The 10,002-nt window shown below is 43.7% G+C and overlaps 1 protein-coding gene across 1 annotated transcript; it reads left to right on the forward strand.

The window, feature by feature from the left end:
* Positions 1-233: 233 nt before the first annotated feature.
* LOC139218634 (ER degradation-enhancing alpha-mannosidase-like protein 3) lies at positions 234-9,323 on the forward strand. The gene is made up of 20 exons (XM_070850277.1): positions 234-386; positions 499-544; positions 1,213-1,313; positions 2,074-2,113; positions 2,195-2,307; positions 2,470-2,623; positions 2,775-2,909; positions 3,044-3,149; positions 3,613-3,710; positions 3,864-3,989; positions 4,078-4,161; positions 4,848-4,931; positions 5,324-5,448; positions 5,563-5,728; positions 5,838-5,995; positions 6,070-6,187; positions 7,215-7,388; positions 7,519-7,684; positions 7,759-7,950; positions 8,516-9,323. The coding sequence occupies exons 1-20, from the start codon at positions 235-237 to the stop codon at positions 8,776-8,778; spliced, it is 2,601 nt and encodes an 866-aa protein (XP_070706378.1). The 5' UTR covers position 234; the 3' UTR covers positions 8,779-9,323.
* The last annotated feature ends 679 nt before the right edge of the window (positions 9,324-10,002 follow it).

Here is a 10,002-nt window from a genome sequence, read left to right on the forward strand (position 1 = left end):
GCTGGTCCTAACCACACCGGAGCGACTGCAGAACAACCACAGTGGAAATATGAAAATGGAGCTGGGAGGTAGCTAACGTCTGCAGCCGACTCTCCAGCAACATGAGGATGATCGGGGCTCCAGAGGAGGTCAGCTGTGCCTGCAGGACTGTTTGACTTTGTGTGGGCGGAGGACAGAGGACAGAGGGCAGGGGGTTGTTTGTCCACACTGAGGCTTGGCCTGGGGCAAGACTGCATGAGGAGGTTTGGAAGTGAAGTGTGCTGGGGACCGGTCCACTCATCAGGCACTGGGATGTTGCTGCAGACCCTCCTGATCACCGGGCTCCTTGGCTGGGCGACATGTCAGGAGAGCCAGAGCATGACACCTGAGGAGAAGACTGTCATCAGGTGAGGCATGTCTGGACAGAGCTGTTTAAACAGCGTGTTTGTCCATGAGTGGTTGTGGAAGTTTGTGCCATATTCTCATTGGATGTATTTGTGCTTTATCTTTCATTTGCAGGGACCAGATTGTTGAAATGTTTGATCACGCTTACGGCAGTTACATGGTAAGGTGTTCACAGCACATTTATGGTATATCTGCGTGTTGCAGGAGCCCAGAAAAAGCTGAAGTGGTCAAAACTCCAACAACACAAGCATAAGTAATATAAAGAACAGCTTTGACATAGCTTTGAACAGGGCTGTCTCTGAGAATCAGTGGACAGACAAAGGCCCTCAGTGCTGTTGGATCTGAATTAGTGGAGCTGTGCAGAAAGCAAACATGCAGGATTTTGTTGCAGCTGCAGAGCAACAGATGCCTGCAGAACATAATGTGCAGGCATGTGCAAGACAATCCCAAAAGACAAATGCTACCAGTGGTTTAGAAAGACATGCACCAGAATTAACACCACCAAGGCACATTTTATATTAAAAAGAAATTAAAAATGTAAAAGATCAAAGCACTTGTATCAGTGTAAGGTAAAGTGAGCCGTTCTTGTACTTTAGTGTTGTGTTGGCTATGAAAAAGCCTCTGAGATTGATCCCTATTCACACTGAAGTAGCTTTACATAATTTCTGCACATTTTAGTCCCCTTAGTTTGCCTCTTCGTCATGGTCCTCGGTCCTTAGCTGATCAATACTGGAAATATCATGTCTTGAATTTAATTGTAAAAAGAAAATCATCAAAACAGTATTTTGGCTGACATTCATATTCTTACATAAACACAATATATTGCAGAAATATGCCTATCCAGCAGATGAGCTGATGCCTCTGAGCTGCAGGGGGAGAGTCCGCGGCCAGGAGCCCAACAGAGGGGACATAGATGACTCATTGGGGAAGTAAGTTCACCACCAACAAACGAGCCGCGTAGTTTCAATCCATCAGCTGGCATCAGTTCAGACCAAACCAAACCCACGTGTCCCTTTTTTAAGTTAAGGAGCTTCTCCACAGAGTAAAGCAGCTCATGGTAAAAATGGCACTACATGTTGTCAGAATATTTATGTTTATTTATTTTTTTACTTTCTCCATCATTTATGTGGAGCCTCCTTGAATTTCCTGTTACTGTCCATAATATACTATAAGATAGAGCTTTAACTGAGCAAAAAATTACTGCTTAAAAGTGCTTTTGGTTTACAATAATATGCATTTTTATTTGGAACAATAAAAGGTTTTATTGTTTAAAGAATGTCCAGAATACATTTTTATGGATAAACTATGCAAGAGAATATGGATGTAAGACAAAATGTGGTGTTTATGCAGCGCCATCTCTTTTTAAAATGTACTTTGCATCTTTCTTTATGCAACAGAATGCATTTCCAATCAGCTAATTCTGCATTAAGGAGATGCCCTACTTTCACAGGAATACATGAGTTAGATGCTAATTTAAGTGAATTTATTTACAAGAACGCCATAAATCATGGCCGTGCAGTAAAACACTTCTGTTTATGTTGCGTGATGTAATTTCACTGCATATTTAACAGATCTGACATCCGACAGCTCGTGGTTCATAAAAGTGACACTGGCTCAGTGGGAAAGTGGGACAGCAGCTCCACGGTGCCAGAGACTCTCCTCATAACATGTTTTCTGCCTTTTCTGTAGGTTTTCTCTCACACTCATCGACACCCTCGATACTCTGGTGGTGAGTACTTTCTCCTCCTCTGTTCTTCTTCCCCCTTTTGGACAGTAGGTGTCATTTATTTTTTCCCGTGTGTGTGAGCAGGTGTTGAACAAGCTTGATGAGTTCGAGGACGGAGTGAGGAAGGCCGTGAAGGATGTACGCCTGGACAACGATGTGGTGGTGTCTGTGTTTGAGACCAACATCAGGGTTTTGGGGTATGAAACATGCCTTTTCTGCTCTTCTTAATGAACCCGTGGTCTGTCTAAACACATCTGAATGTTTTAGATGATTCTTCTGAATGTAGAAGCAGCTCTCTGTTTGATTTTGTGTCTTTGAAACAAACCCCTCTTTTTCGTCCTTCATTTATTTCTCCTCAGGGGGCTTCTGGGAGCCCACGTGATGGCCGACCTGCTGCGGCAGCGTGGGGAGAGGATGCAGTGGTATCGCGACGAGCTCCTGCACATGGCCAAAGAGCTGGGCCATCGATTACTGCCTGCCTTTAACACCACAAGTGGCCTTCCCTACCCCAAGGTATCCCTTCAGTAGTTGTTAAATATCACAGGTCTTATTTAACATGTTGAGAAACTAACAAACAACATATCACCTATTTTAGTAAGTAACTAAATATACTTTGAGCTGAGGGAGGTGACACATTTCATTTGACATTTTTTTGGTTTTCCAGGTGAACCTGCGTTATGGAGTCCTGAACCCACTTTCACGAACAGGCACTGAATCGGACACCTGCACAGCCTGTGCTGGAACGATGATCCTGGAGTTTGCTGCCCTCAGCAGACTGTCAGGAGAGTCTGTGTTTGAGGTATTACCCCCCTCTGCCTCTCTAGAAATGAGCCTTTTTTTATGATTATTTTGTGTTTTAAGTGCCCCAGTAATGCTACAATCAGTTGTTTTTACCAGAGGTGTTTTATGGATATAATCATTATTGGTTCACAGGAAAATGCAAGAAAGGCTCTGGACGTTCTGTGGGAGAGGAGGCAGAGAGGAAGTGACTTGGTGGGGACTGTCATCAACATCCACAATGAAGAATGGGTCCGGAGAGGTGAGGCAGTTTAAACACACACACATGTGCATCGTGTAGAGAGCTGGGAAACCTGCACCTGTTAACCTTAAAAGCTGTAACACTTGAAATTATTGGTCTCTTTTTGAACTTCAAAGCTTCCATTTTGAAATAATGTTACTTTTACTGTTTTACTGTCTTTTATTTTTGTTGTCTCCTGTGATTCAGTTGTTTGTTGCATGAGAATAGAAGAGGAAGATAATGAAATGTGATGAAGTACCATGTGGTTACTTTAAACTATTTCTTAATTGAATTTGCAGAACAGTTCGTGAAATAAAAGTACATATACTGCCACATCGCCCACCCCCTTGCATTGTATAAAACAATCAAAACTTTGATATAGACAAGAAATAAATGGAACTACACATCAGTCCAGTGGATCAACAAGATACAGAACACATACACGTTCCACAGTTTGACTGTCTCTTCTCCTCTGTGTCTGCAGACAGTGGCGTCGGTGCTGGTATCGACTCGTACTATGAATACCTGATGAAGGCTTACATTCTTCTGGGAGACAACGTGTTTCTGGAGAGGTTCAACATTGTAAGTGCTCCACCACGACAGCCCACACTGAAACCTGTGTCCAAGCTTCTGGCACCTGCTGTATCACTGCCCCCCCACCGCCGGGCGTTTTGTTCATATTGTCGGTGTGTTTTATTTCACTAATATGTTTTTCATGTTGATTGTCTGTTAAAGCACTACAGTGCCATTATGAAGTACATCAGTCAGCCCCCCCTGCTGCTCAATGTACACATGCACAACCCCACTGTGAGCGTGCGCAGCTGGATGGACTCTCTCCTGGCTTTCTTCCCTGGTTTACAGGTCAGAGATCCTGTCTGTCTCCTATATATGCAATATATCACATTTCTATGTGCACATGTTTCTGCAGTGACATTTACTTTTCACGCAGGTTTTGAGAGGAGATCTGAAACCAGCTATAGAGACTCATGAAATGCTTTACCAAGTCACTAAACAGCACAAGTTTCTTCCAGAGGTAACAAATCTCTGCTTTTTTGGTTCTATTTAATGACACAGAGCAGGTAAAATAAAGTATCTATGTCACTCAGTTTGGGTTGGTAATATGGATATAACAGGAATTTATATTGTGATATAGTACATTTTCTGGAAATTGAGATGAGTACTGTAAACGGTAATCAAATGGGAATGTCTGCTGTTGCCTAATCCTGAGCCATGTGTCGCAGGACATTTTATTTGGGTCATCAGATAGCCCACATTTTCAGAATTTCTTCCTTCTTCTGCTATTTAGAATTCATTTCTGCAGTCCACTGTTGCACAATATGAGCTTGTTGCGATTTCTATCTAATTTATTACTCACTAACTAAATCTTGAACATCCAGTACTGCCATTAAGGAGTCTAACATCACCTGCGATAACCAAATAATGAAGTTTATTCAAGTCTGTATGTTAACTAATAGGTATGCAGCAGCTGCAGCACATCATTAAGGTTGGAGATAAATTATGACACCAGGAAATAATAAAAATGGAAGATTAACCACAAAGAATTTCGTGGTAGAAGTATTTTTATTACTACTACTAAATTCCTGTCTTGTGCTTAATGAAATTTGAAGTTTATTCATTCATTTATTCATTAAAATCTGTTTAATAATGTTGCTGTAAGAAGAAGCCAATGGAGTCGCTGACGTCTTTTGCTCTTTGCAGGCTTTCACTACAGAGTTCAGAGTTCACTGGGGCCAACACCTACTGAGACCAGAGTTTGCAGAAAGCACCTACTACCTCTATAAGGTAAGAAAACTCCAGCGATTATTAATGCAACCCCTCCACTCATGTACACACAAAGCATTTTTAGTTATTGGGTTTTCTTAAAGAGATGAACAAAACTAATACATATGTGGCAACTGGGAATAAAACACAATAAAATATAATAAATAAAAGTGGAAGAATCATCTAAATCATGTCTATAAATATAAATAAGTATACATACAAATACACACGTGCATATCCATTTCTATATACACATCAACCCATCATGATTCTGCTCTGTAAATTGGAAGATGTGAACCCTCAGTGTAAGTATGTTGCAGGTCTTATCGTTGACCCATGGTTAAGCCGTTTTGACCGATTTTCATCACAGATGTCAGTCTGAGTTTGCTGTTTGTATATTTTGATCTCTGCAGGCCACTGGCGACCCCTACTACCTCAGAGTGGGACAGTCCATCGTGGAGAAGCTCAATGCCTACGCCAGGGTGCCTTGTGGCTTTGCTGCTGTGCAAGATGTCCGCACTGGGACACACGAAGACAGGTAGACTAATGCTGTCACACACACATACCATATGGTGGAGTAACCTTCGATGGTCTGGTGCTTTTAAAACCTTTCTGTTGAAGAAATAACTGTTCCAATCTTCTGTGTGTGTAGGATGGACTCGTTCTTCCTGGCTGAGATGTTTAAATATCTGTACCTGCTGTTTTCGGAGAAGAGCCAGCTGCCCATCGATATTGACGACTACATCTTCACCACGGAGGCTCACCTCCTCCCCGTGTCTCTCTCCACCACCAAGCCGCCCTGTCAAGGCAACACGACGGTGAGAGCTCTCACTTCATCACAAGCACAGATTCTATTTTATTTCCATTTTGAAGTTAGAGTCTCCGATTCAGCTACAAAGTGAGCTAACTGCTGGACATTGGCTTCAGGAGACTGTTCCCACTTCTCAAGAAGAAGATCTGTTCACACACTCGTGTCCCAGCCTGGAGACGCTGTTCCCAAACAACCCTTCGTTTGCCAAAACCATCCGGGACGGCTACAAGTACCTCACTGGGGTGGGACGAGCCTTCCACCCCTTACCCATCAGGTGGGTCTGGCTTGATGAAACCTGCTGGCTATGATTACTTTAAGGTTTAATTTGGGTGTGTTTGTGCTTCACAGGGAAATCGAACTACCGCTCCACGATAACGGCATGGAGCCCGTGGAGTTCTTGAAAAGCATGGGCATCTCTCTCACTCCGCTGAATGAGGCCATGGCAGGAGACCCCACACATCAGAGGGTACTTCTGTTACTGAATACTCACCTCATGCCACTCAGACTGCTTCTTATATTTTTATCTCTGCGTGTAGACCTTCAGGACTCACATCCCTGAAGAATCGAGCCAGTGCATCAAACTCATTCCTTTTAAAACGGCAATTTTTACAGTTCAGAGTGATTCTTTATTTAGCATCTTGTGTTGCATAATGCACTGCAGGATGTTTCTCCTAAAAGCAATCATGGAGTTACAGATATGTAATAAAAATATGTTAAAGGCGTAATTGTGTAATTGGCTTGCAGGCAGTTCAGATTCAGTAGTATTATTATGTCCCATGATATGTTCACTGTGTAGCCTGGATCTCCTCTATGCTGAGCAGTAGTGACAGTTGTTCTTTCCTAAAGTGAAACCGAGCTGGTAAAATAAAAATCACCACGATGCTTTTCAGCAGGTTTTAATAGCAGTTTTTATCTTTACTTCAAATTATGTAAAACATGTTTTCAGTTCCAGATTTAAGACTTGAATTTGTCTGTTTGCTCCACTGATGCACTCTAATGACCCACTGAACCTTGAATGTTCATGCTGTAAGCAAACTGCCAAAACACGTTGGTTATATAACCTGCTGTTGAACCAAATATATCGTTCAAATTGTACAAATAACAGCTTTGAGCAGAGTGGATTTTTGAAAATTATAAGCTGCTTTAATCAAAAGACACTGATTTGTTTTTAACAGATTTCTTCATCATCTTGTCAGCCATGCTGCTCTCAGTTCTGTGTTTACTTGAGCAGTAAGTGTGCGCCCTCTGGTATCAACAGTAAGGCGGAAATGTGTCGATCACAGTAAACAGATTAACAATTTAATTTCCCCGGTTTAAAAAGCATTTGATTAATAGCAACGTTAATGGAGGGAAAACTGGGTCAAGGCTTTGAATGTAAAAATGTCTTGAATGTAGGTTTTTATCATTTATCTTAATGTCCACAAACTGCCTGATAAACTATGATGAAATCTGATCTGGCGATAGCATAACGTTGTCTTTCATTGTGTTTTCAGGAGCACAAAGGAGTGTACAGGGTCAAACTGGTGGCAGAGGTGAGCCAGGCGGCAGAGGAAGAGGAGGTGGTGCCTCATATTGTTCAGCTCATATCGCCGCCGTTTCTGGGCAGGACGGTCCTGACGGCGGGGCCCGCCAAGTTTGGAATGGACCTCACCAAGCAGGAGCATGGGGTGAGCTTCCAATGTGCCAGTAATACGCTGTACAGAACCAGCAGCAAAGATCCCAGCTGAAGTTCTCTTTATCTCCATCCATTTAAGAAACACGATAATGTGCAATAACAGTCAGACTCCTGTGCTGCAGGTGAAGGGCAGCATAGTGAAAGCCTCCCCCTACACTGCATGTGGGCCCATGGATAATGCCGTAGACCTTAAAGGCCATATCGCCGTGGCACTGCGTGGGGACTGCATGTTCGCTGCAAAGGCTCGCCGGCTGCAGGAGGCAGGAGCTGTGGGAGTCATCTTTATAGGTGAGGAGCTGAAACCTGCTCAGAGCTCGGGCTGGACCGAGGAACAAATCAAACTCCTTTATTCTCCTTCTCAGACCACCGCGAGGGAAGCAACAGCGAGGAAACTCCCCTCTTCCAGATGGTCGGAGACGGCGACTCCACTGAAGACATCGCCCTGCCTTTGGTGTTCCTGTTCAGCCGTGAGGGGGCCGTGCTCACAGCGGCTCTGGAGGAACATCACAACGTGGACGTGCTGCTGCTGCCCAAGGAGAGGCAGCTGGGACACGGTGAGGCCCAGGAGGAGGAGCAGGGATAAAACCAACGATGTTCTGTTTTTGTTCAAATGTGCTGCGAGAGTGACGTATCTTTGTAGGCAAAGGTTTATGATACTCACTATGATATGACTGACTGACTACATCAGGGTCACGTGACGATCCATCCAACCATCTCTGTAGTCTCATTTAGCCACTTGTTAGCAACAACCGCTTTTTTTAGACAAATAAAAGCTTTAAAATTCAAGAGAGAGGTATTTACTAATGCATACTTCATAGAACAAACTGTGAAAATCTCTTGCCGCTTGTGGGAACCACAGACCTGATTTCAGGCAATAAACCTCAAATCCACTGACTTCCTGACTGAGAGGAAGCAGGAAGTGGACTCATTCCTGCAGCCCTCTGTTGTCAACAAACCCCACGAAAAGGCCAAACCCAACAACACGATGCTCTGCCTTTCAAGTCTTTCCATACTTTTACATAATGACGCTACCACAATTACATGAAATGTCAAATCTAAGTTATCAATTCTCTGTTCTTGTTCTATTTTCTCATCATTTATCTTCCCCTCCTCGTCCAGATAAGACAGAAAAACCTGTCAGCATGAACATCAAACTCCGCCTGGCAGAGGAGGGGGAGCTGGAGGAGGGAGCATCCAAAGGGCCCACCCTGGAGTTTGTCTTGGAGAAAGACGAGGTGCTTCTGAAGGAGGAGGAGGAAGAAGAGCTCCGAGGACAGAGGCAGTTTCAGCAGGTCTGCACGACGGCAGCAGAGGCCGACAGGACTGAGCCGTGTTCATCTCAGACCTCAAACTCTAACCGTGGACCAGACCCAAACCCTTGACCACTGCTGACCCCAAAGCACTTTCCTAACGCTGATCCCTCGTCAGGTTCTGAATGGCATGTGCCTCAGTGCCCCTCACTGCCCTACATGACGGAGCCCTAACGGACCCAGCCTGCATGTTTACAGCCAATGGAGGAGAGTCGAGCGGCGTGATGGCCTCACTCCCATCCGGTCTTTGACTTTGGAACCTTAACATGGTTCTGTATTTATAAGACAGAGAGCCACAGTGCAGGTCTCTCTGAAGTGAGGCATCTCATGAGACTAAACTAGCCAGTGAAAGGCCCAAAGGCGGCTGGGCTCGTGCTCCACAACGAGCCTATAGTGTTGCTTCTGTAGGCACACACCAGGTGTTCATGGTGATAATGACATAGATCATTGCCTAGAATTTAAAATTACCTCACCTTAGAGGAAAACGTAGATGAGGCAAAAATGTATCTAGCTAGGTTTTTATGCAATGCAGCTTGTTTTTAATGTAGATTGCACCTTTTCACCTCTACAACTACTGTTAAAGGATAACTGCTGCATTTTTAAACATTGGCCTTATTTTTTTTTTTTTTTTTTACATATTCTGGGTTTGAAATGACTGGTAGGTACAAAAACATTTGGAGTTGGCCCAGTAGATCACCTCAGCTGGCAGCGGGCAAGCTACAATGACTGTAATTCTTCAGGGCAACTGCACCCAATCACAGTAGGTCCACTAAAAGAGCTTGTTTGATCCACTGGAAGATCCTTTTGGTTTAACCACAAACAGCCGTTATATCGCTCTCTGCACACACACCAGACTACATTCACAAAAACAGCCATTTTACATGGCTGCTGCTGGTCTACCTCTGTCTCAATCAGTTAGTTTGTTTGTGTTATTGTGTGATTGTGGTATTCTAAATGGTTAGTTTGGATCTAACTCATTATTAGTTTGATGCACAATAACACAAACAAACTAATCAATCAGGGCAGCAGCGGACCAGCAGCTCCTGTGTTCTTCAAGGTAAAAATAGCGTTTTTGTCTATGGAGCCTGGTAGCTTTTAATAGCTGCAATATAACGGCTGTTTGTGGTTAAACCAAAAGGATCTTCCAGGTCTCTCTCTGTAGGGATCCTTTCCATGATGCTGTCACACACTTAGAATAACACTCTGAGCCTGTCAGTGGATCAAACAAGCTCTTTTAGTGGACCTACTGTGATCAGGTGCAGTTGTCCCAAAGGATCACGTTGCAGCCATTGCAGC

The sequence above is a fragment of the Pempheris klunzingeri genome, chromosome 19 (genome assembly GCF_042242105.1).
Source record: "Pempheris klunzingeri isolate RE-2024b chromosome 19, fPemKlu1.hap1, whole genome shotgun sequence".
In the NCBI taxonomy this organism is placed as follows: domain Eukaryota; kingdom Metazoa; phylum Chordata; class Actinopteri; order Acropomatiformes; family Pempheridae; genus Pempheris; species Pempheris klunzingeri.